At 47.6% G+C, this 26,666-nt stretch overlaps 4 protein-coding genes across 4 annotated transcripts; 3 read left to right on the forward strand and 1 right to left on the reverse strand.

Annotated features, from left to right (window-relative positions):
• Window positions 1–3,435: 3,435 nt before the first annotated feature.
• On the reverse strand, window positions 3,436–4,951 carry LOC131287485 (TNF receptor-associated factor 6). The gene is made up of 4 exons (XM_058316538.1): window positions 4,901–4,951; window positions 4,570–4,703; window positions 4,195–4,495; window positions 3,436–4,113 (listed from the first exon to the last, which is right to left on the reverse strand). The coding sequence occupies exons 1-4, from the start codon at window positions 4,949–4,951 to the stop codon at window positions 3,454–3,456; spliced, it is 1,146 nt and encodes a 381-aa protein (XP_058172521.1). The 3' UTR covers window positions 3,436–3,453.
• A 345-nt stretch (window positions 4,952–5,296) lies between these two features.
• LOC131286516 (tyrosine--tRNA ligase, cytoplasmic) lies at window positions 5,297–7,218 on the forward strand. Its single transcript, XM_058315477.1, has 2 exons — window positions 5,297–5,545; window positions 5,614–7,218. The coding sequence occupies exons 1-2, from the start codon at window positions 5,342–5,344 to the stop codon at window positions 7,030–7,032; spliced, it is 1,623 nt and encodes a 540-aa protein (XP_058171460.1). The 5' UTR covers window positions 5,297–5,341; the 3' UTR covers window positions 7,033–7,218.
• Window positions 7,219–7,420: 202 nt separating this feature from the next.
• Window positions 7,421–26,292, forward strand: LOC131288743 (elongation factor-like GTPase 1). Its single transcript, XM_058317916.1, has 3 exons — window positions 7,421–9,923; window positions 9,997–10,110; window positions 25,916–26,292. The coding sequence occupies exons 1-3, from the start codon at window positions 7,421–7,423 to the stop codon at window positions 26,287–26,289; spliced, it is 2,991 nt and encodes a 996-aa protein (XP_058173899.1). The 3' UTR covers window positions 26,290–26,292.
• LOC131288744 (pre-rRNA 2'-O-ribose RNA methyltransferase FTSJ3) lies at window positions 10,361–13,153 on the forward strand. The gene is made up of 2 exons (XM_058317917.1): window positions 10,361–12,810; window positions 12,893–13,153. The coding sequence occupies exons 1-2, from the start codon at window positions 10,427–10,429 to the stop codon at window positions 13,137–13,139; spliced, it is 2,631 nt and encodes an 876-aa protein (XP_058173900.1). The 5' UTR covers window positions 10,361–10,426; the 3' UTR covers window positions 13,140–13,153.
• Window positions 26,293–26,666: the final 374 nt, after the last annotated feature.

The following is a 26,666-nucleotide window of genomic DNA, read 5'->3' on the forward strand; positions in this document are numbered from 1 at the left end:
CTTTACTCTGGGCCGTAGTAAGTGTAAATTCGTTTTAAAGAAAAAGTAAACCGGTGTAGTGTAGGTGTATAGTCAGCATTCTTCACCGCGCTTCAGAAGCTGCAGGAACACGGTCCATTTTGCCTTGCTGGAGTGCGTTCGACTTTCAGCACTAACGCGAATAGAATAACGAACAACTGCCATGCCAATACGAATAACACGACTACCCACAGCCGGAAATAAGCTAGCAAATTTTATAGCACTCTAAAGAAGTCAAAAGAATACACACACCCATTCACCCTCAAATGCATCTAGTAATGGGGGGCACTAAATGTATGAAATTGGAAACATCGATCGCATCGCTAGGACACATCGAAGAAATAGAGTGCATAATTTATACGGATGTTGTTTTTTTTTTTCAAATTTTGTCTGCATAAATAGTTTAGGAGGAATGGAGATGGATACATTCACCTTAGTACCATTTCATAGCAAGGGTGTAATGGGAGGTGCACGTAACAGAAATTGTACTAAAAGATTCTGGAGCAAAAAAAACCTATCCAAATGGAGTGGCAACCATATAAAAAAATAGTCAATATAACGAACCGATAACCAGGCAAACATATTCATCATCATCATCATCAATACACAAACAAAAAACATCATCAGACAAATTGACAAAACCGAAGGATTGCGCCAATTTATATCTAGTCATATCAGTCATATACTTGCACATAACATGCATATTACAAAGAAGGGGGAAGAGAAGCACTTCCTTACGCAACGGAGGCCACATGAAGACGCACTTCGATGCCACCAGCGAAGAGACGTAGATTTATTGGTCCGCCGTATAATGAACAGTCAACTAATAAGTAACACCTAGCGTCGTCCATGACTAGTCAAAGTAAATGCAAATAAGTAGTATAAGAATGGTTAGAGAAGATCGAGAAAAAAAAACAATAGGTAAATCCCACGGCGCATCCAAGTGCGCGCCCTCTAGCATCTAGAGCAGCAATCGTATGCAATCAATACAGACAACGAGAGTGAAACAATCGTACGGCACAGTGCAGTGGCCAGTCACGGAAGGTGATTACCGTATGTATGGGCTAGCTTTTTATGCCAATTTCAACGGGATCATTACGTACGCAGCCCGCACCACGATGTCGACTGCTGCACGCAGCCAACCATCGCCATGGCGACGCTGACCAGGCGTCTCCATCGCGAACTGGTGTGAAGCACGTGTGCTCTACTGGAGTACGTTTGTGCGAACTGTGTTAGTCAAATTTGCATGCCCAGATTACAGTGGAATCGAATCAATCCGAGAACTAGCTCGACGGAGGTTTAGGAAATGTTCTCGTTCTTACGTAACTCCGTTTACTGTACCAATAAATTACATTGAATACTTCATTATTATCCAATCAATGGCATGCCTAGTGGGCAGACGCTAGCGAACATACAAATTACAGGAATCGTGTCTAGGAAAAACAAAATGGTTCAATTTAATCGCAACAAACAAAAAACAAAAACATTAGAAACAAGACGCAAAGTTCGACAAACATTAACCATAGCGAACGGGGGGAATAGTAGTGAATAGTGAAAACAAAGTATTAGTAGCTGCAATTAGTAGAATGAGGTGGAAAAACGTAAAAACCAATAACTAGAACCAAAATCCTAAACCTAAAGAAAAAACCTCGTTAGCAAAACGTATCGTAGAAGCGCGGTGTGTACATGTTAGGTGCGGGTCATTTTGTAGAAGCTGTAAGCCCGTAGCCAGTTGGCAACGGAACACAAGGATCATATGTCACGATTAATAAAGGCCTCGTTACTCGTCACACGCCGCTAGCTAGTGCATTCGCTGCGATAGTTAGACGCTACTACATGCTGATATAGATATAAATACATATTCCTCCGACGTTGTATTATCGATAGCTCACAACACTTTTGCCCATCTTCATCTACCGGACTTCGCGGAAGCGAAACGGAAAACAATAAAATACTGGAACGAAATGAAAGTGAAAGCAAACACAAGATATGCACAAACTGTTAACCACCATTAAAAGCGAACATTAAAGAAATAACAAAGAAATTAATGCAACTGGCCATCGAAAGCCAACCGATCGTGTCGGTGGAAATACGTATGAATAGTGAACAAGCATGGTTGAAAAACAAACTTTAAAAAACAGATCTCAACTCAACTCAAGTCGAAAGGTAAGTCACAGTCAGTAAATCAATCCAACTTATTTCCCACTACAAACTGTCAATCGAATGAGAAAACACTCGGCAAAAGCAGCACTTCAGCTGAGCTGATGCAGCATTGAAGGCATTCAACAGAGTAACAAATAGAAGTAGGCAACAAAGCTTAACCTGGATCTGGTTATTGGTTGGACGACGGGCGCGTACGAGCGAGCGCCGGAAAGAAGGGGCAAAAGCATGAAAGATGTTGTGCAACGTAAATACAAATGGATGTGAACGAACACATATTGGTTATTTAGTAACATTACATTTACAGGAAACGAAAACAATAACATTATTAGGGTCATGTTTTTAAGGAAAGTAATGATCGCGGGAAAACAGAAACTACAATTAAACCGTAGACTAGTCATAATTACTTGATATACATTTTTTCACAAAACAAACATATACTTATTACCACGGACAAATAAAGAAATATTGTGAACGAGAAAAACGGTCAAATAGAACTACAATCTTCATACGGGAAAATAGAACGGTAGTTTGTGTGTGTGTGTGTTTTTGTTTTCGGATCAACGGTAAAAGCAGCGCGCTATCCGAAAGCCGTACGTTTAAGCATACACTTTTATTTATCTGCCTTTGTCGTTCTCTATCACGTTCGAAAATTCCTGTACTCTTGTATATAACATCTAAAATTGTCAACAAAAAAGCGTTTAGAACTACGGTTGAATTATTTTGTTCCTTTCATTTTTACTCGCATCGGTTTCTGGTTCTGGGGAATCGGACTGGATTGAAGGACTAAAATGGGACATATTAACGGAAATGTGAAGAAGCGGTTTGGTTTTTTTTGACTTAGGACAGCCTCTAAGTAGAGAGCCATTGAGGCGGGAAAAATCGACATGAAATTCTTCTTTTCCACAACACATACACACATATAAAGCGGGGTGGAGATTCGCGGATTGTTAAAACAAATTAATACGTGTTTGGCACGGACTTTAAGTACGGTTCACCTAATACTGCAAAATTAAAACTACAGTTTACCGGGGCTGTAAAACCCCATACGGTTAGTAGCTACCATTCTAAGACAACGCACAAGAATACACAAATGTACCGATACATCATGGGGGACAGAGTTCCACTAGACAGAAAAGGGGCTAGCTAATTTTGGGGAGATTTTGGAATGGGTTCTGTTTTGCATGTGACCCCGCTAGTCGTTGCTAGTTCGTCGGTGCACACTGGGAATGTTTAAACGCACCCGCCCGGTTACCATCCGTCACCACGACCAGCCTAGACAATGTTCATCTGGATCTTGATGATGACGGTATTGTTGTCGGCGAACTTGGTGAGCACGTCTTTGATTTTGGCAAACTCCAGAAAGCCGAACCCACGTGGGCTTATCTCCTGCTTCGGCTGGTGGAACGCCAGTATTTCCGGCTTCGACATAATGGTATCGTGCTGCGACAGGTCCGGATCGCGCACGTTCAGCAGGGTGATCTTAATCCTCCCCTTGAACGGCCACTCGAGATGGTAATCGTTCTCCGACTGCATCAGATGCACGTGCAGCCCGATCGAGTCCTTCGTGCGCGGTGGCACGTTGATGCGGGCGCAAAATTTGTAACCGTGCGGTGACGTGTACGCTTCGCCGCTGTAAAACATGCAGTTGCTGTTGGCCAGCATCGTGTCGATTTTGTTGCTAAAATCGTCCAACTTCCACAGCAGCACCCCACCACTGTACCGTGGATCTACCTCCTGGTTAACCTTTGCGAGCTGGACCTCCTGCTTGGAGAGCTTGATCTTGAGGATGTGCAGCTCCTGCTCGAGCACCACGATCCGTTCGCACATCGAGCGCACGAGATCGTCCGAGCTCATCTCCGGGGCGCTGTTTTTCGCTGGTGGATCCCAGAATTTATAACGATCGCTGCTGCCAGTGTGCGAGTCCAGGAGAAGCTACCGAAGTGGAAAAACGGGAAAAATGGTTCCGTGTTACGGTGGGGAAAATTCTGGAAGACAGTGAGTGTTGCCCATTACCTGCAGATGGTGGTGGTATTCCGCAGCAATGTGAGCATTGAGCGCCGGCTCATTTTGGGCCGTAAATTTACAGTGCACCCGAGCGAACGGACACGGCAGCTGTTGGCTGGACATGGCGAACGGGCACTGCCGCAGATGGCAATCGATTTCGGTGGGTGAAAACTGACCCGCACAGCCTCGCATCGAGTTCGGGCAGGGTTTCCTGATTTGCGATATTTCCCGTCGCGTGCAGTTGTCCGGAAAGATGTCGCACTTAATGTCCAACGGTTCGTTATCGAGGGGACAGTTGGAATTTTTCTCACTGTGGGCGGAGAATGTCGAATCGAGGAATATATTGTAGGGCTCACTTTCCAGCCTCCCGTAATCAATACTCACTTCAACCAATCCGTGATACATTTTCGGCAGAAGCGATGTCCACACTTGGTGAGGATGGGCTCGTTCAGCCAGCAGTAGCAGATGGGACACTCATATCGTGCTTCCAGTAATCCATCGTCCACTTTACCAGCACTCTGCGAAATATTTACGTTATGAAGTGAAGAGATTTTGCATCATTCCTTGGTTCTTTTTTATCTTTGCTTTAGAACTCGTGGATGTTCTCGGCGGACTCGACGCTGAGTCACGACCAAGATCCGGTTTCCGTGCGGAGGTCATAAATATTGCCGCCAATTTGATTTTACACGTGTGTTTTTGGTTTGGTTTTGCTTACTTGTAGACAGTTTTCTTCCGCAGATACTTCTCGTTTCACTGGTCTACTCATTTCTTAACATAATCTATGCCAAACGCAAGTGCACCAAACAAAGCAAATTGTGTACGTTCCTCTATTTTGTATACGATATTTGTCATTAAAAAAACTGAGAATGTTGAGTTTTGTTCGCGTCGGAATTGTTTGACAACTGAAGGGAAGGTCACTTGTTCGTGTCGAATGAATGTCCGCGATGTTTTATCATTTATCAAATGTCAGTTTGTGACAACACACCGCATTTCGTGTGTTTTTTTGCTGCAATTATCGTCTTTCGTACGAACAAGTCTTTTCGATCGTATATTGCCGATCAGTGAGGTGGCCGGTTTGGCACGAAAGTTTGCTTTAGGCACAGTACTGCCTCGCCCTTCCTCGGCTTTCTGTTATTTGTGAAAGAAAAACAGCACTATGGCAGCCAACCTGACGCCGGAGGAAAAGGAGAACCTCATCACCCGCAACCTGCAGGAGGTGCTGGGGCAGGACAATCTCCGGACGGTTCTCAAGGAGCGTGACCTTAAAATATACTGGGGCACGGCTACGACGGGCAAACCTCATATCGCCTACTTTGTCCCAATGTCGAAGGTGGCCGATTTCCTGAAGGCGGGATGTGAAGTAAGAGCTTTGGTGTTTCGTTGGAAAGAAACGTTAGTTGTACTTTCTAAATTCCCTTTCTCCGGTAGGTTACGATCTTATTCGCCGATTTGCATGCCTACCTCGACAATATGAAGGCACCGTGGTCGTTGCTGCAGGAGCGCACAAAGTACTACGAGGCGGTTATCAAAGCAATGCTTACCTCGTTGGGTGTTCCGCTGGAAAAGTTGCGGTTCGTGCGAGGAACGGACTACCAGCTGTCGAAGGAGTACACCCTGGACGTATACCGCCTGTCGTCGGTTGTGACGCAGCACGACGCAAAGAAGGCCGGTGCCGAGGTGGTTAAGCAGGTCGAACATCCGTTGATGTCCGGCATACTCTACCCGGGACTGCAGGCGCTGGACGAAGAGTATCTCAAGGTGGACGCACAGTTCGGTGGCATTGATCAGCGGAAGATTTTTACCTTCGCCGAGAAGTACCTCCCGCAGTTGGGTTACGCTAAGCGCATTCATCTTATGAATCCGATGATACCCGGACTGGCCGGTGGAAAGATGTCGTCCAGTGAGGAGGATTCGAAAATCGATCTGCTCGACAGTGCGGCGAAGGTCAAGAGCAAAATTAAGAAGGCTTTCTGCGAGCCGGGCAACATCGAGGACAATGGACTGCTAAAGTTTGTGAAGCACGTCGTCTATCCGATGTTTAAGGAAGGTGAAGTATTCACTGTTCCTCGGAAACCGGACTTCGGTGGCGATATGGTGTTTGCCGAGTACGAAAAGCTGGAGGCCTGCTTTGCCGCGCAAGAGTTGCATCCCGGCGATCTGAAGGCAGCCGTCGAGGGATATATTAATCGTCTGCTGGAACCGATTCGAAAGATTTTCGATACCGACTACTATCGGGAGCTGACGGAGCGTGCGTATCCAGCGCCAACCAAGGCCGGTAAGCAACCACCGGGCGGCGCAAAAGCGCAATCCGCCAATAATGCGTCCGCACCGTCAGCCGGCGCTGCCGGGGAGAACACTCCCGATAAGCTGGAGCTGAAGGTGGGACAAATTTTGGACGCTATCAAGCACCCCGACGCGGACAGTCTGTGCGTACTGACGGTGGACATAGGTGGTGGGGAGCGGAAATCGATCGTTAGCAATCTGGTGGCTCACTACTCGTTGGAACAGCTCCGCGAACGGTTGGTGGTGGTGCTGACGAACATGAAGGCATCGAAAATTCGTGGCGTCGAAAGTGAAGGTTTGGTGCTGTATGCGGCCGGTACGGAAAAGTGCGAGGCGCTTGCAGTCCCGGCGGGTTCCAAGGTAGGAGAGCGCATCATTGTGGAAGGATTCGATAACACGAGCAATCCGGTGCCGGCGTTAAACCCGAAGAAGAAGGTTTGGGACAAGATCCAGGCGGAACTGCGCACCGGTGCCGAAGGGGAGGCGCTGTGGAAAGACTTCTCCCTCATGACGCTGAACGGAGATCGAGTAACGAGTTCGCTTCCAGGATGCAGTATCAAGTAATTGCTGGCATTCCGGTGTTACGGAGATTTTTCTCACTAGCGAGAAACGAGACAGTGCTTTCGATTGCATTTCAAACTTGCTTAATTGGCCCACGTGACGCTCTTGCGGGTTGTGTCATGGGATGACAAAATATCGTTTACGTTTTCTACTCATTTTTCGCAAAGTAATTTATTAAATTACATCGCAAGTTAATTATTCGTTATCTATTTGTAAAATCCGAAAATAAAACTACCGTTGACGGTTCTTGCCACGCTGGCATCACGGACGCTATCTGGCATCACTGCCGAGCAACGTAAACAAAAACATAAACACGTGCGTTTTGTAAACAGCTGATTTTTGTCGGTGGCAAAAAGATTTCATCGTTCGCCGGCGAAAGATTGTGGACAAAATGGTGCGTGTGGAATTATCAAAATTACTACAGTTGCAAACGGATGCAAAACGGGTGCGTAATATCTGTATCCTGGCACACGTGGACCACGGTAAGACAACTCTGGCAGATAGTTTAATCGCAAGCAATGGAATCATCTCCAGCCGATTGGCGGGAAAACTCCGCTACATGGACAGCAGACCGGACGAGCAAGAGCGCCAGATCACGATGAAAAGTAGTAGCATCGCTTTGTACCATCGGGAAGAGACGCCGTGCGAAGCGGAACCTGCGGATGAGCATCTGATAAATCTGATCGATTCCCCCGGACACGTCGACTTCAGCAGTGAAGTGTCGACAGCGATCCGCCTCTGCGATGGGGCCATCATAGTCGTCGACGTGGTCGAAGGGGTTTGTCCACAGACTCGCGTTTGCCTGCAGCAGGCCTACAGTGAACAACTGTCCACCGTTCTGCTGCTGAACAAGATTGATCGGCTTGTGCTGGAAAAGAAGTTGGAACCGGCGGAAGCATATCTTCACCTAACGCAGGTGCTGGAACAAGTGAATGCGGTCGTTGGCAATCTGTTTGCAACGGATGTGCTAGCACGAGAACAAGTCAATGCCGGTGTTGACCAAACGTCTGCCCTGGAGGAGGCGGACGATTCCGTGCTCTACTATTCTCCCCAGCAAGGAAACGTACTGTTCGGCTCCGCCCTCGACGGGTGGGCATTCGATTTGGCCACGTTCGCTAAACTATACCAAGGCAAACTTGACGGTGTTACTGACGCCGGGGAGCTTTTGAACGGTCTATGGGGCGACTATTTTTACTCCCCGCGACGGAAAGCTATCGAGTGCGGGGCGGCGGAGAAAGGACGGAAGCCACTTTTTGTGCAGCTCGTGTTGGACAATCTGTGGAATATATACGGGCTGGTAGAAAACCGCGACGAGGGAAAGCTACGATCAATTTCGGAACGCTGTGGCGTTACCCAAAATCCGCGCGATCTTCGACACGCCGATGGGCGGGTGCCGGTGAGGAATCTTCTTTCCGGTTGGTTGCCGATTGAACGATCGTTACTCGGTGCAATATGCCGTATCGTCCCGAATCCAACTAGCATCACCGACATAAAAGCAGAGAAGTTGCTCTGTTCCCGGTTGTTTGATTTCAGCTCCTATCCACCCGAAACACGCGCCCTTAAGGATGACATCATGCGATGCGATGCGGCAAGTGATCGATTGATCGTGTTTGTTTCGAAAATGTTTCCGATCGAACATGGTGCCCTTGCGGGAGCAAAAGAGACGCTGGAACGTTTGACGAAAAACCTTACGCTCAATGCCATCGATGAAGGAGCCGTTGAAGATGGGGTGGAAGCGGAAATATTCCTAGCCTTTGCTCGAGTATATAGTGGTACACTGAGGAGAGGATCGAAGGTGTATGTTATAGGGCCTAAGTACGATCCAAGAACGATGCACACGGAGGCGGACAATGCAACTACTAATCCACATCTGATTGAGGTGGAAATAGATAGCCTTTTCCTGCTCATGGGACGACAATTGGAACCAGTGGACTTTGTTCCTGCAGGAAATATTGTTGGGATCGGTGGGTTGCAAAATGTTGTGCTCAAAACAGCAACACTTTGCAACTCACGATTCTGTCCACCGTTCGTCGATCTACCGTTAATTGCCACACCGATCCTTCGTGTGGCGGTCGAACCGAAAGATATCCAAAAAATGCCCCAATTAGTACGCGGTCTAAAATTGCTCAACCAAGCGGATGCATGCGTGCAGGTTCGGGTGCAGGAAAGTGGTGAGCATGTTCTACTAACACTGGGTGAAGTGCATCTCGAACGATGCATTAAGGACCTGCAAGAAACCTACGCGAGGATCGAGCTGAACGTCTCGAAACCGATCGTACCGTTCAAGGAAACGATCGTCCCGTTTGTCCCAACATCGGAGGAGAATCCAGAAGAGGAAATTGCTAAAGATCGTGAGAAAGATAAAACCGTTACCATGCAAACTCCCAATCGGCAGTGCACGATCAAGCTGGAAGCCGTCCCACTAGCACAAGAAGTCGTGGACTTGCTGAATCGTAACGAATCCGTTCTGAAAGCATTAATCCGAGCACATGACGAAAAGCAACCGCTTCCCCAAGCGTTGCAAGATTCCATTACTGAATTACGAAAGAGTTTGGAAGGCCTGTTACCAGAGAGAATCCCTTTCGATCGCATTTGGTCATTCGGACCGAAGAAGTGTGGCACTAATTTACTGGTAAACGGGAGCGACTTTGTACATTCTTCTGTTTGGCACGAAAGTGAACCATTGGAGCGGGAAGCTGTTCCCTCCGAGGCACCAGAAGACCCTCGCAAACAATATGAATCGTCGTTTTTGAACGGGTTTCAAATGGCGAGCCTTGCGGGTCCATTGTGTGATGAGCCGATGCAAGGTGTGGCATTTTTGGTGGACCGTTGGGAGCTCGATCTTACGGTCGGAGTCGATTTGGCATCAGTTGCTTCTCATGGCCCTCTTTCTGGTAAACTTAATGATATGTAGATTACAAGGCAATATTTTAATCTTATTACTTTCATCTTTTCAATTGTCTGTAGGTCAAATTATGTCGGCCGTCAAGGAAGGGTGTAAAAAGGCATTTCAAAATCAACCACAACGTTTGGTTCATCCTATGTACAGCTGTAACATAACTGTAAACTCTGATGTACTTGGTAAGTACGCATTTTTTTAAATTGAATTCTATTTTCTGAAAATCAACTGTCAATTCGTATTGTGAACGGTTTGATGGCAACACTGCCATTATTTTAAACCGTGCTGTCAAACTTTTGTTTACTTCGGTTGCTGTCAAAACGAGTGTGTTCTGTCACTGAAGCACATGGTTTTGTTGTCGAAGAACAGCGACAACGACCACGCAGGAAATTCGGCCGGTTTCTGGTGTAAAAAGTGTATTGTGCTGTGCAAATAACTTCCTTTCAACGTACATTGAAGTTAATTCGTTTGTGAAATTAATCCCGATACTGCAGAGCCATGGGAAAGAAATCGAAAGTTGGAAAGGATCGGCGGGATAAGTTCTACAAGCTCGCCAAAGAATCCGGGTACCGGTCGCGTGCCGCCTTCAAGTTGATCCAGCTGAACCGTCGGTTCGGTTTTCTGCAGCAGTCGCAAGTATGCATCGATTTGTGTGCCGCCCCGGGCGGTTGGATGCAGGTAGCAAAACAGAATATGCCCGTATCGAGCATCGTGATCGGTGTGGATCTTCACCCGATCCGGAACGTGCCCGGATGCATCAGCTTGATTGGCGATATTACTTCGGACAAAACGAAGTCGGATCTGACGAAAGAGTTGAAAACATGGAAAGCCGACGTGGTGCTGAATGATGGTGCGCCCAACGTCGGTAAGAACTGGCTTCACGATGCCTACCAGCAGGTGTGCCTAACGCTCAGTGCGGTCAAGCTGGCTACCCAGTTCCTGCGCCCGGGCGGTTGGTTCATCACGAAGGTTTTCCGCTCGAAGGACTACAACGCCCTGATCTGGGTGCTGAAGCAATTGTTCCGCAAGGTGCACGCGACGAAACCGTCCGCCTCGCGTAAGGAATCTGCGGAAATATTCGTCATATGTCAGTACTACAAAGCACCGGACAAGATCGATCCTCGGTTTCTGGATTCCAAGTACGTGTTCGAGGAGCTAGACATCACACCGAAGGACGAGAATGTGACAAATATTCTGAAAGAGCTGGAGCGCAAAACTGCCAAGAAACCGAAAGTCGAGGGGTACGAAGGAACCGACGTGCGAAAAATCGTTACCGCAACCGAGTTCCTGCAGAACGAGAAGCCGCTGTTGCTGCTTAGCCGAATCACGGAAATTCGTTTCGCGAAGGAGGATGCCGCAATCGCCAACCATCCTCGCACGACGTCGGAGTTGAAGGAGTGCTGCAAGGACATAAAGATCCTCGGTCGGAAGGAGCTAAAGGAGCTTCTTAAGTGGCACAAGCTTCTCACCCCCGAGTTTGGTCCCAAGGAAGAGGCTGAAAAGGTCACTGACACGAAGGCCGATGAAACGAAGGACAAACAGAAGGCGGAGGGCGAGGGAGCGGAATTAGATGAAGACGAAAATGACGAAGAGCTGTTGGAGTTGAAAAAGTTGGACAAAGAGATAGCGTCCTTGCGTGACGAGGAGCAGCATGAGTCGCGACGGAAGCGAAAGAAGGCGAACAAAGAGCGCGCCAAATTGAATGAAAGGCTCAGTCTGAAGATGGTCATCAAGGGCGATGATGGACCGACGGAACTGTCGAACGAAGAATATTTTCGACTAAACAAAGTTGCCAGTAAGTCGGAGCTCAAAAGCTTACTTGATCAAGCTCCGGATTTGGTTGTGGAGGACGAGAAGGCCCCTAAGGAGAAAAAGTACGTCTATGTCGATAGTGAGACAAAAGGCGATCTGTTTGAGGACCACACGCTGCTGGCCGACGGATCGGACGGAGATTCCGAGGCGGATGAGAATTTCGATTCGAAAGGGTTGGCCCTCGATTCGGAGGATGAGTTGAGTTTCGAGGAGGACGAAGATCGTGTGGATCCGTCGGATGATGAGGATCGCAATCCGCTTATTACCGATCTGGACGACCGCAATAAGACGGACAAGCGTCTGCAACGGGTGCAACTTTGGTACGAACAGGATGCGTTCCAGAAGCACCAACTCGACGAAAATGACGAGGAAGTGGACTACGACGTGGACCGGTTGATTGAGGCGTACCAGAAGGCGGGCGTTAAGGTCCTCGGAACCGACAAGGATAAAAAGAAACCCCAACCGAAGCTCCCATTGGGCAAGAAGGCTCGTCGGCGGGCTCGGCACGATGTTAACGATGAGAAATCTGCAAGCGATGATAGCAGCAGTTCCTCGGAGGAGGAGGAGGAGAAGCATGATGATGATAATAAAGGAGGGAAGGGACAGGCAAAGGCTCCTTCGAAGCACGCTACACTGCAAAAGGTGTCCGGTAAGGGCGGTGCTTTCGAGATCGTATCCTCCGAGCCGACGAGCAAGCCGAAGAAGATCAAGCTCGACGAACAGGAGCTGGCGCTCGGGCAGCTGCTGGTGAGTGGGAAGAAGATGCGCCGGGACATTACGGATGCCGCGTGGAACCGGTTCATGTTCAACGATACCTTCCTGCCCGACTGGTTTTTGGAGGATGAAGCGAAGGCGATGCGCAAGGAGGTGCCCGTACCGGAGGACGTGGTCGATCAGTATCGAAAGGCGAAGGAAGATTTCAACGTGCGCACGATCAAGAAGGTGATGGAGGCGAAGGCGCGCAAGAAGCGTCACGCGACCAAGCGACTGGAGAAGATCAAGAAGAAGGCCGAAACGATCATGGAGAATGTGGACAACACGAACCAGGAGAAGATTCGTCTCCTCAAGAAGTAAGTAGTCGGCCGGAGTTATATTTAAGGGTTTCCTATTTTTTAAACTTATGCTAATCATTCTTCTCATACCTATTTTTAGGCTCTACAAAAAGGCGGACGGGAAGAAGAAGGAGGTCACGTACGTTGTGGCGAAGAGGACCGGTGTCAGTGGCAAGAAGGTGCGCCGCCCGAAGGGTGTTGAGGGTCGGTTTAAGGTGGTCGATCCGCGTTTGAAGAAGGATCGTCGCGCCGAGGTGGCGAAAAACAAACGTAACAAAAAGACGGGCAAAGGTCCCGGCAAAAAGAGTAAGGTCAAAGCGAATGCGCGCGGAGGGCGAAAGAAGTGAAGTGGTTTGGAAAAGTTAAACGATTAAGGATTGGTTGTCTGCGGTCGCTTGTAAGAATACATGTTTAATAAATACCTGCAATTCTCTGTACACAGGTATACGTACTTTGAATGTAAAACATATATCCTCGTTTTTCAATCATCATCGTATTTATTATATGAAAGGCATGGATTGTTTAGTGCTGAACATGCGAAGGACTACAAATTCTGACACCATAAGTGAACCATGCTCAACAACAAAAGTAGATCGAAACGCAGGGTAACGACATTCGCTTTGGATGTCTCCGGCCTTGGAGTTGATGAAAATCCTTCCGTATATGATGTTGGGTACACTGTCGTTGTAGTTCCATTATCTTTCAGTGGGGTCGCCCTGGAGCTTGTACCGAGCGATGGTGTCGAATACTTGCTTCCAGGTGTTGTGGAAGGGATCGGACTAACGCTTGGTTTCGCTGACGGTACTCCGTAGCTCGATGGATTGGGCGAAGCAGTGCCATTCACTATCCTGCACTGGCTCGGCACCGTCCATCCCTCGCAGATGTGGCTCCGGGCGAACGTGCAGCCCATTTGATAGTTGGTCACACCGTTCGCGGTAAAGTTCACCTGGAAACACTGAATATCGGGCCCCGGGGACACTGCTTTGAGCGATGGGTTGTGCGGGGCCAGCAACAGATGCGTCACGTTAACGAGAGCCTCAGTACATTCGACGGGATTGTTTTTGAGGCAACTGATGTAATCATTCGACGATTGGCAGAAGCCGCAGGTCAAACCGTATGCTGGAAAATATTGAAGTCGTAATAAAGATCTTAACCTCGTTCGTTCAAGATGATTTCAACACGTAGATTCTCTTACCGCCATTACTGAAAATGAATGCCAGCGACAGTATTAGAAAGACCCACGTTTTCCGTGTTTGCCACATGTCGTCAAGCGGGAAGGTACGAAGACGTCCAGTAAACTACGCCACCTGTACAGAACTGCCCGTAGCATGTGTCCTGTTCCGTTGCATACACTTTCGACATGAGAACGGTTTTACCTTACATCTAGAAATGAATAACATACACTGTACGTTTTGTATCCACAATCGTAACAAACAATCGGTTTCGTTGTTTCTTTCTCGTTTGTTCATACTGCTAAGACCTGGCCATATAATTAGCCAAACCAACTTTTTTTAGGCCCAAAATGTTCAAGTAAAAACAACACCAGCTTTTAATGTATTAGTATTTTTTTTATTAATAATATTGCTACTATCATTACGTTTCTCTTACATTTCTAGCGTTGTTTTTAAATAGTGTGGGTTTTTTTTTATTCTCTCGTTTCTAATTTGATCGTTTGTTTTCTCTTCCGTTTGCTTCTCTTCATATTCTTACGTAGTGGTAGAAAACTGATAGTAAAATTCAGTTTCTTTCGTTTACTTCCACATTTTTTCTGTCCCTCGTTTACTTTAGTTGTTAACCGTACTTTTAATCTTCAATATAAATATATCGCTCCATCGTTTTCGCTCGTCTTTCACTCCATCTTTCACTTTCACCTTCAACCCCGGTTCCGGTCCGGGAGCACTTCAAACATCCCACCGAACCGTTTTTGGGAATACTATTTACACAAAAAAAATGGAGCATCTTTTTGTCGATGCTCCAGCCTTCCAGCTCTTATTAATGCTCGTATTGTTTTGGAGTGCGAGAAAAAAACACATAAGTCGGTTAAAAAAGACTTTTAAAAACACATTTTCACACGGTTCCTCTCTCCCTCTCTCCCTCTCGGAGAGTTTTCGTGACACGTGGAGGTGCAACGGTGGGGAAGCCCCAGTTGGCCCCAAGCTACTTCGCAATGTCCCGACTTTAATGGGATTGACGTTGGTTTACCTTTACATTTAAAAAAAGGAGCTCGTTATAGTAGGATAATAATAAATAAGCCGTAGCAATAGCGTGTACACGCCGTAAAGTTGCTCGAGACTACCGATACACCGGTGGGTTCCCGTCCTGTCCGGATCTTGTCCTTTCCATCACTGGTGGCCATGGTTTTGTGCGCGCGTCTAAAAAAGCCTTGCGAAACCGCTCGGAAGAGGACTCGCGGTTTCTAATTGCCTTTTTTTGTCTGTTACATTTTAATAAATTAAATGTTAAAATCTTAAGGACCCTCGTACTCTTCTTCGGCGCGTCCAAATGTCTCGCAACGGTGGCCAGCGCACGTGGAGTACACGATCCCACCCGCGTGGCGTGAGTGACTGACGTTTATATTAACTTTCTTTTCCTCCGTAATTTGGCTCAGTTAGCGATGAAAAGAAGAAGATGTGCGGACAAGATGAGCGTTTGCTCGAGCTTGGAAAGTGTTTGTCGCGTTCTGGCTCGACTGCTAACGCGCTGCTATCGCTGAGTGGGTGAATCGAAAACCACAGAAAAACGGTTCCCAAATGTCGCGACGAGCGCGTTCCGGAACCGTGTTTCGTTTCCGTTCGATTCACGCGCACCAATTCGTTTGGCCGAACACCGATCGGTGTTCGCTTCGGTAAATTTGTTCACCGCAAATTTGTTCTCGTCCGCAGTACAATAAATAAAATAGACTAATTAGTAAAGTCTGTCGCATCCTCGGCGGCGGTCGCCGGTAGGAGTGCTCGCAATAATAAATACAGGCGCAATAAATAAATGTGGGGGGGACACGTTGTGTGATGGGCTCTGATGATGGGCTGGTGGTTGTTTGTTAAGCTATCTGCAGCGTGGGGTTCACTGCCAGGGAAAATTGGGATAAAAATTATGAGATGCTGATTGCATGCCGAAGATTGATGGAGGACCAGGATTAAAGGGCGTGGTCACTCTACTGGTCACTGCCTCCTTCTTGCGTGGTGCTGTCCGTTGCGTTCTGGTATGTCCGCGACTCGGACTCCGTCTCGGCGTCGATGGCGGCGGCGGCGGCGGCATTCGCACGGTACGACGAGACGGGCTGCCGGGAGGGAATCTTCCACTTGTTGTACGAGTTGGCGGGCGTCTTGGCCGGCTTGGAGGAATAGTAGCTGGAGGTCTCCGGTGGCACGCACAGCATGCCGTACACGTTGATACCGGGCAGGCCGGCGTAGGTGGGCTGATCGTGCGCCAGCGGTCCCTCTGGAGGGGTGGGAGGAATACAAAAGTCCGGATTAATGTGAGTGTAATTGTGACCAGGTGGGGGATGGGGGGACGTTCTTACCGAGTCGGTAGTGCGGTGGGCACTTGCAGATGACCAGATAGTGCGACTTGCCGGTTCGGGTGTTCTGGAGCGCCAGGATGGACCAGTCCTTCGGGGCACGGCAGTCGCGCAGCTCGTTGGTGTTCTCGCACGTCTTCGCCAGGGTGATCGCTCGCTTCTGCTGGTTGCCGACGAGCTTGATCGTGTGGTTATCGTCTTCGTTCAGGCTGGCCGAGCACGGATCGCGGTACCTGGAGGAGGAGGGGATGAGCGGAGCAGAAAATAATTACCTCACGTGCCAGTGGAATTGTCTTCTGGAGAAAGATTGATCGCCGTTGAGATCGCTCGCGATATCCCATCGTCGATACGTGCAAAGTGCCGTTAATGAGTTTGTCCACCCCGTGCAAAGGTTTGCGTTATTCATTTGTCCAACACAAGGAACGATGTGGCAGATTTTGGACGCATCTTTTCAGCCAATATGGTATCCAGTCTGTTCATGTAGAGCGAAATAGGCCTCAAAAACAGCAAACATGACACCGTATTCTTTTTCTCGTCCTCTTTTTACTAATTCCGTATAGACACACATGTTTGTCGTATGTTGATAGCCAATTTTCAGTTCAAGGTTTTGAGGGGATTTCCCACACGGAAGGCAGAAACAACATACAAACAAAGTTAAGTTTTTAGAAATGATGCATCAGCGGTAAAAACGATATCTATCAACATTGATATCGATCGAGACTTCCGTCAACAGTAGTAAACAAACGTTGACTAAGTTACGAGTAGATTATAAATATGATGGATGTTATGTTACTCACGACACCGATATTACTGCTTTAATTTCTTATCTTTACCGGTTTTTGCAATGTTTACATCTTAGAATATGACGCACCCACATTGAAAATATGCTCCCATTAAACAAACCGTCCATGCCATGCTTTTTTTTTCAATCCAAGCAACCTTTTTCCTGTTCGATCTCATCTTTTAATGCAACATAACATAATAGGCTGATGGTTCGGTGTTTTCTTTAAATTGCATTCCAACCGGATGTAATTGGATACATGACAAAGAGTATGGAGAAAAACACATTTTCAAATTGTTTTCGACGTATCTAGTCATCAACATGTTAGGCATGATTCATGTCTTTTTAATTTTCTGTGAGTTCCGTGGCGCTGCAAAGAACCGCTGTACAAACAAAACGGTTTGGTGTTAGTATGTTTGGGGTTTATGTTTTTCTGTCCCATATCTCAGAGGTACATCTTTCCAGAAACCGTGCTCCAGTACGCCACAAGATGTCTTACAAACAAGAACTGAAGGTTTTGCCCACCGTCGGTGTGGGCCACCTTTTTACGTTGCTCGTTGCAGTGTGCCTCGTTGGCAGTGGTACGTTTCTGGAACCGTCTGGATGGAAAAAAAGCGTAGCCCAAGTTGGTTAGTTCATCCGTTCATCGGTTTATTTTGCGTTCCACTGTTTCTAGGGCTCGCGTTGAACTGCCGCGTCTGCCATTCGGCGGGCGACTTCCAGATCTGTCTGGCCAGCCCGTCCACCCCCTGCACCGTGTCGATGGTCAACACGACCCACCTCTTCCTGGCCGGCTCCAATCCGACGCTCCGGAACGTCACGTACCCGGTCGGGCCGCCGGAGTTCCAATGCTTCCAGGTGAACTACACCGTGGCCAGCGGGGCGTGGAACTACGAGATGGGCTGCACGTTCGCGTCGACCAAGATCTGCGAGGGTTGGCGCACGGCCGCCAAGTGTCAGACGGTGTCGACCAACATGGGCGGGGTGCCGACGAGACGGAAGCCCCCGGTGCAACCGGTGCAACCGGTGCAACCGATGCGGGCGGACTACAATCCGCAGGGAGTTCCGGTGGTGATTATTCCACATGTCATGACCCAGAATACGCCGGCACCGGTGGCGCCACCGCATGTTGTCGTTCTGACCCGTGACCTCAAGTCGGGTACCGGAAGTGTGCTTTTGTCGGGATCCTCTGTACTTCATACTCTACTTTCCACGATCGTTGGGGTTTGGGTGGTGCGGAAGTTACTTAGTTAATGTGTGTGCGTTTTGTTTCCTCCCCTGTTTCGTAGCAAGTGATGTTTGACTCATTTTATAAATAATCGAATTCATCAATTCATCAATCAAGTGTGTTTGCAAGCGTTTTTATTTGACTTCGTTTAATGCAGTTTTATGTTTGCAGTTGGGAACAAGGTCAACGTAAAAAAGGCAATCCAAAGACATCAATTCTAAGGTCTGCAGAAATAAAAGTTGGATTTATAATGAAAACCCCCTAATGCAATCAATTAACGTGGATACTTTGATTTAAAATTCATTGCTATTGTGTTCGCACCAACGTTTATTGCCAGTTTATGTTTTTGATCAGACTTTTTTTTTATATCTCCTATATGGCAACTACATTTTGGCAGAACTTAAGCTTAGCAGTGCTTCCACATATCGTTCGAAACGTATTAGCGTATGTTAATATTTGTGTAATATAGATAAAAAGCAATCCTCCTAATTCCAGACTGATGTGCAAACCCTACCTACCATACCTGCCCGCAAGCCGAACCGATCTTAATTGAAATGGAATCGAATGGATCTAGCCTTTTGGGAGGAGCCGAAGAAATTTAATCACTTTTCAGCTCAGCCAGCTCAAAACACCTGGACCACCACATTTCTCCTCCACCACACCGGCGGAAGCAAAACGGCGGCCAATGGCGCACCCCAGTGACCCGGTTGATTGGGCGCGAATGGAACACGATTAAAATCAATCGTCGCTGGCGCGGTGCACATAATAATGTTTTCCAGGGCCCGGCTTTCCGAGCACTTTCCGAGGCCGGCGCGGGCAACATTTTGGTCGGCTTCATTTGCCCATTTTCCGTCCGCCCAGTCCGGCCAGCTGCAGTTCGACGCCCCTGTGGGGTGCCATCGAAACCTCAATTTTCCCCGTGCACGTGGTGGGGTGAAATTTTTGCATACACTCCGCTCGCAACACGGTGGAGGAAGGTGCTTTTACTTAGTGGCGTGCGTGGGGGTCTAATGAGGCTTTTTTGGGGGGGAGGGAGATTCGATTCGATTATGATTTTCGATCGACTCGAGATCGAAACGATACCGAATGCTACGCACACGGCCGACGGTGGGAAGCGGAACAGAAAACTGGGCCCATTTTCCGATCACAGCTGGAAAGATTTTCATCGAGAAAGCTGAGAAACATTTTCTTTTTCCCCTTATCAGTTGAGGGAAAACCCAAAACGGATGGAAAAAATAAGTACATCAACAACATCAGTGAAAAGATGGTACAGTTGTTATTATGTATGTAACTGATTTTCATTTGATTTGAGAAAAAAGTAAACTTTTCGTAAATACCAAACCTTGGCCGTTTCTGAACATCATTAACTCATTGAATGTGTCATTTGTTTCACAGCTCTCACATTACCTCCCGGATGCGATACACTAATGAGTCCTGATTTCTCGCATATAGCTGCAGCTCCTTCTCTTGGATTGTTATTGTATAGTAATTTCCAATCATTAGGAGGGAAAAAGGGCTAACCTTCGCTTGACTCCTGGCAGCCTGGAGCGTCCTCTCGTTCCCTTTTCCAGGGCCGGATAGAGTGAAAGTTCGGTTTGTCCATTTCACGAAAAAAAAACCCTTCGCAGTAGGGTGTGAGCCAGTTCTCTTCCTTCCTTTCATTGAATCGTCCATTATTTTACCCACTCAACGATATCCCCGTTGGTTATCGCGAGTTTTCCTGACACCATCGGGTTTTCCAATAGGCCATATGTAAACAGACCCCGAACCCCGGTGTGTGTGTGTGTGTGTATGTTTGCGCCCCGGGAAAAGGGTGAATGTAAAATAAAAATAGTAATAATTGTTCGATCATACGTGTGCGCACATCGCCGGGGACGGAGCGCCATGTGGGGCGCCATCGCTGGAAATGATCGATGGAGATGCATTTGTTTCCCCTCCCCCCCCCCCCCACCCCTCTCTCTCTCTCTCTCTCTCTCTCTACATCCCTTGGGTTGGAATGTGGGATGTCGGCGGGATGTTAATTAAGGTAAATGTGTGAATTGTGGAACCCTTTGAACGGGGCATGATGTTTTTTGTTCCCCTGTTTTTTTTTTCTCTCCCCAATGGGTTGAAGCATTTAACAGACCTCCCCGAACGATGGTTTGCTGCCAAGGGGGTCGTCGGATTTGATGATAAATATTGCACTGCCCGTCGGACGGGGTGGGTGCAAAAACGGTTGGCCATTTCGCGGGGGGTTTTCTCTTTTCGCATCGTAAAGGGCAATTGATTGCTTTTCCTCGCTTTATTGCCGGTTTCAATTCGACGCTCGATGGGGTTAAATGTCGTTTGCTTTGTAGTTTTCAATTTAGCTTTTCATAGGTAATTGCAGAATGTTTTGAACGGTGCGTACCATCTACGGTTTTGAACTTTTGTCTTTTCCTCAAAATCAAAAGAATAATAAACCCAGTAACTGATTATCGTGGTTTTCCAAGATATTGTTGAATTTAGGATTTATCTCAAGTTTGGTTTAGTCCTGCACGTCGGATGTTTATCGAAGCCAAATGGATTCATTTGTTGAGTTAAGTAGCATGTAATTACATTTTTCATACGTTAAAAGTCTTTCGAGATATTTAAACTGCAAATAACATTCTTGATCGAATCAAAATAAAAACATTTGACTGAAATGAATTCGCTCTAGGTGACATCTGAAGATTTGTTTTTGTGGTGGAATGGTTTTAGTGGCATTTTGAACATGAGGTTTTTTATCCCTTCTTAATTCTTCTGATGCAGATCGCAGAGTATCTGTTGTTTTCTCTTTTCAGAACTTGTTTAGAAGCTATAATATATAACGTGAACTGCTGCTAAAACTACTCTCGATACACTAAAAGACAAAACTAAAATAGTATGTTTTATTTCTAATCTCCGACTTCATCGTCAGCATTAATCTTCCACGGTGATCACCCTTCGACTGAATTAATTGAGAGATTTTCTAATTATTCATAATTATGCACGATCAGTGCGATCTAGCGCGAACTATCAGATGCGACTTAAACACGGTTTCAAATTAAGATCTTGCGCAGCGGATCTTCTGTATCTGCATAAACCGCTCTAAGACGGGGTACACGAGCAAGGTTAGTTTAATTGGCGGTTCATGTAGAAATTGGCGCCACACTGATTTCGCGATCAGTGAGAAGGTGGGCATGGTGGAAAACCCAAAAAAAAAAAAATCCTGCAAGATCGATGCCCTCCGATTGGTGATGCATCGCCGAACACGAGGAAAAGTGTCCAATCTTTAGCTCGGGTCGGCACGATGCGCGACCGCAGTGGATGGAACTAGAGTAGCCAGATGATTTCGTTGGGTTCTGGGGACCGAAGGTTTGAACATTTTTCCTTCAACCACATGCTTAACGACACGTCCGCGGATTGGTTCCATTAAAAAGCTCCTGTTAGGATCGATTGTTCAGCGAACCCTTCTTACCACCGGTGGATATGCTAATGGCGAGCATATATTTACACAATCGACCGTAGTGCAACAGGCACCACACGCGGATTATGTGGAACGGTTGGTGTCCCGGACTAATCTTCGTTGGCCGGCGAAATGGAACGACATGATGGCTTTACTCACGAGGCGCGTTTGTACCGTGCTCTTGCTGAAAACGACCAACACTTCTTCGGTCGGGACTCACTACTAACTGAAGAAGCTCGAGCAGGTGAAGCTGGTAAGGGTCCCTCGGACTGGTGTGCAGCGGGTGATCATGATCGTCTCTTTTGTCGTTTGCTTAGGTCTTGCTTGCTTGATGCTTTTTCTTTTGCTTCCCGCTCCCGAACAGCGAACATCGACTCTAAATCGCAACGCCTCGAGCAGGGAAATGAGGCTGCTACCCGTGTTCAGTGCGCCGTACAGTTTTCATTATCCCTTCGTCCCACAACAGCACACACACACAGTCACCCCCAGCGAGTCATGAACGATCGTGCGATCGTGTTCTTATCCGTGTTTTCCCTTTGTGTCGTCGCGCTTTTGCGCAGGGGGTACGCGGATGGGCGAAAGAATATTGCATATTACATAAACATTATCGTACAGCGTGCCATTTCCACATTCCCGGGGAAAACCGGAGGAACGCGAATTTCTCGCTTCACGATCTTCTGCGTGGCGCTCCGGCGTGGCGTTGAAAGATCTCAACATAATTGAATCCTAGCGGGGTGGGTGAGGGGTTTCCCTTCCCACGACGTCCACATCTTGCACTTTGGGAAAGAATTCTCCCTCCCCCCAGCCGGGCGCAGAGCATCCTAGAATGCCCGGGGTGGGACAGTTAATATGCCGGAATAAATCCCTCGCGCGCGGATAGTTCCGTACGGCTAATAACTCTCCTTTCCTTCTACGGTCTGCCGTGGTCTCGAGGACCTAATAAAGCGCAACAAATCCTCGCGCTTACACTCGCTGGCCACGGACCACATGGGGCGATTGTCCCAGAACACCGCTGTGAACCGACCTCTCTCCGGCCATGCTCTCCCCATGACGTTGTGTGTCGTGTTTTCCGGTGATTTAATTAGATACGTGTGCCAGCAGTTAGAGGGCACCCCATCTCCCTATATCCCTGTGGGGTTTAACCGCCCGCGAATGGGTCACCGCACACGCGGGGACACTGGGTGGAATGTCATAAAATTGCTAATGTCTTGCAAAATCTGGCGCAGGGCAGGGAGGAGAAAGACCGTATCGTTGCACAACGGGTCGTCGTGTAATATTAATAAACATAACATTACAATGCAAAATGGGCTTTTCTTCGTAGAGCGATCCTAAAAGGTGTCCCGAAATGGGGGGATGGTGGGGTGAAGGCATGCAGGGGACGCATTCAAAGTGTGGCCGAGTGGTGTGGTGTACACGAGGATCGGTTACAAGTTATGCGAAAGCGCACAAACGCAACATACGAACGGAATGTTGGACTAATGTTGGAATCCTCGACCCCGCGCGAGGAATTGAACCGAAGGAACAGAGGAAACTATTGTTGGGGCATGTAAAATTAAAAGGAAGACATATTGAATGCGATCATGCCACGACGATTCGTTGGCGGTAATGGTTTACTTCGATCTTATTTTACATTTCAAGATCATGCAACGCTAGTAGCTAGCTTTACTTCTTCAAGTGTAATTGCATTTTTATTTAATTTTTCAATCGAACCATTGGTATCTATATCAATACTTTCGATGCGGCCTAAATGCCCGGACCGGGTGCGTGCGAACCAGTGTATGACACAGATAGGCATGATTAATTGTACTTCCTTTACCCTGGCCAGCTGCTCATGTAATAGCATCACGGTCTGGTGCAGAAAGGTTCATTGCATTCACGTGGTTGCTTCCACCAACGTCCTGAAGGTGGTACACCCCGAGACACTAATTCGATTACCGTGTAGATTTATTGGTTCTCGCAGACGAAGACAACGGGCGAGGGGGGTGAAATTCAATAAACTCTAACTGTACCCTCGTTTTTACCCTTCAGCTGCATCGGAGGCAAAAACCGCTTTCTACACCAAAGCCTCACATAAGTGTGGTGAGGAGGAGGGTGGGTGATTTGGGTGCACAAAAAAGGGTCGGGGAGGGGGGGGGGGACACACACGTGGGAAGTCCCGGTCGTCCGCTGGCTGTCATACATCATGTTTAGCAGCTTGTTTAGTCTGCCGGAGCAAGCATAATGAGACGCGCTGTACACACAACGGGTTCCGTACGCCGGGGCCTTCAACTCGCGGGGGTTTGGAGTATACCCACAGTTTGCAATGTGAACCGAAGCGAAGGAGCAGAGGATCTGAAGGAGAGACAACAAAAAACTAAATAAAACAGACAGCACTCCACACCATCTTAAGCACTGGGAGTAGTACTGCAGTAGTGGTACCGGTACTAGTACTACTGGAACTCGGGGTTACGGGATGGAGGGGGAACTTCCGAAGCATGATTGATGAGGGTAATTGCTTCAACGCCAGCCTGCCAGCTAGCGTGACCAACCTCTCGGGAGCCGAAGCACCGGTGCTGACAGTCGTCGGTAAACGGACGCCGTTGGATGACCAAAACAACGGCCGAAGAAAAGAAAACGGAACGGCCAGCTATCCAGCGATACTGCTATCAGCGAGCGTCCCCTTGCTCGGTGCGGAAGATCCTCCCATGGTTGGCTCTTGGAACCATTGGAGCCGCATTCGCCACGGTCATGGCTTTTCGGTGCGGAAAGTGAAAACCAATTACATGACTACGGCGTGTGTATGCGAACTCCTTAGGTTGGCCCTTGGAAGATCGATGGAACGATCGTAAATTTATGCGCGCACCCCGTTGATGACCGTGTCGTCGTCATGGCATGCTCTTCCAACGTGAATGAACTCGTCGTACGACATCGTGCAAAGAACTTTACGGGGCGACAACCGCGCGGTGTTCTTAAATTGGATCAAGCTCCGAGGAATTCGGGGAAGATTCTCAAGATTCGAACATTCTCTTTGGGATTGTGATTGCAGTTCAATGGCTTTTCCGATTGGTAATCGGTACATAATCAACCATCCACCAGAACGGGCGTTTAAAGAGCAACGCCAGTTAGCGTTGTTAAGCTTCGACACATTCCATTCCAAACTTCATCGGGGAGGAAAAAAAACCCATCTCATTCCCTACACTTGACTTCTGGGCATGAGCACCTGATTCTACCGAGAGAAGAGGTCATTGCTGTTCTGGAGTTCAATTCCCATCTTCCCTCTAGTACGCCGTGGGAAAATCACCTTGCTTTTAAAAAACCCAACCTTTAAAACAATGTCCAAAACAAATCGCTTTGACGAAACCAAACCCGGTTGCGTAGTTCAACACATTGCGCCATGTCACGTCGATTAATGACCCGCGCGCGAAGCACAGAATACTTTCGTTTCGAGGCGCGAGTAGGAAAAACCTGCTTGCTCCGGAATGGTCCGATTCCGGATGGAACTTACCGTGGAGGGCAGGCACACAGGGGCTGGGTGTAGTTGAGGCGAACGTAGACAGCGTTGCACACCTATTCCGAAAGGCAAATGAAAGATCGAAAAACGGGTGGGTGAATATTCAGATCAGAACTGAACATGAGGTGGAAGTTTTCGGTAAACTTCAGTGGCTTTATCTTCCTAACGGGTTCCGTTTCCGTGTGCTCGCGGGAAAGGCACCAAGGAGCCAAGCGGCAGCACCTACCTGCTGGATGGCGCACTCGGGCAGGAAGTAGATGTGTTGATTGTGCGGGTAGTAGTGGTACTTCGTCGGTGCCAGGCCGGTCTGCAAAGAGAAGAAGAGGGTGGAGGAGTGGATCGATTAATCTCTGTTCGTAGTCTTGGTTTGGGGATTGAGCCGTGGAATTATGTGTATCGTTTTCGCAGATGAATTTGTATGCGGGTGGGAAAGCTATTTAAGGTTTTTTCTTGAAGAACTTCCCAAGTATGAGAAACGATGAAGTTTTATTGGTACAACCATTTTGCCTCACAACATGTGGTACGTCTAATAACTAATTTTTCTCTGATGAGAAAACCATAATTGAGTTAGAGTTTAAGTCTCTTTACAATAATTGTCTTAAAATGATCCCCTCACTCAGTGTGAAAATACTAATGCAATCTTTTCCACCTTCTCATGACAGGTAAACTGTACGCCGTCATCGGCCGCCGCCAGGGCCGCATCCTGTCCGCCGACCTGATCGAGGGCAGCGGCCAGTTCGACGTGACCGCCGTCATACCGGTGATCGAGTCGTTCAACTTCGCCACCGAGATCCGCAAGCAGACGTCCGGGCTGGCGATGCCGCAGCTCGTCTTCAGCCACTGGGAGACGGTCGATATCGACCCGTACTGGGTGCCGTCGACGGAGGAGGAGTATCTGCAGTACGGCGAGAAGGCCGACTTCACGAACGTGGCGCGCGTCTACATGGATGCGATCCGCGAGCGCAAGGGTCTGGCGGTGGAAAAGAAGCTGGTCGAGTTTGCCGAAAAGCAGCGCACCCTCTCGAAGAACAAGTGATTGAGGGGGTTGTGTGTGTGTGATTTTTAAGGTTGCAGACGTACAAGTATTTAACGAATTGTGGTATTCGTCGAAGCTAGGCGAACGTTAATGTTTTATCATTGTAATCATTGGCTTTTCATATTAAACAAGTTTGATACATACGTGATTGACTCTTTCCCTTGTGTTGGAAAGGAAGAGTCTTCGAGAAGAAAATACAACAACTTATTACTATATATTCAAGGAATCGCTCCGAAAAGAAAACTATGCCGAATATAAGCCTCTTTTTGGTTTGTATCCTGTTTAAATTTAATTTAATATGTTCAAGTGTTGTTTACGATTAGTTTGAGGTTTGTTACGATTTTTATAAAATTTTGTATCATAGCCTACTTTTGACG

This window comes from Anopheles ziemanni, chromosome 3 (genome assembly GCF_943734765.1).
Source record: "Anopheles ziemanni chromosome 3, idAnoZiCoDA_A2_x.2, whole genome shotgun sequence".
In the NCBI taxonomy this organism is placed as follows: domain Eukaryota; kingdom Metazoa; phylum Arthropoda; class Insecta; order Diptera; family Culicidae; genus Anopheles; species Anopheles ziemanni.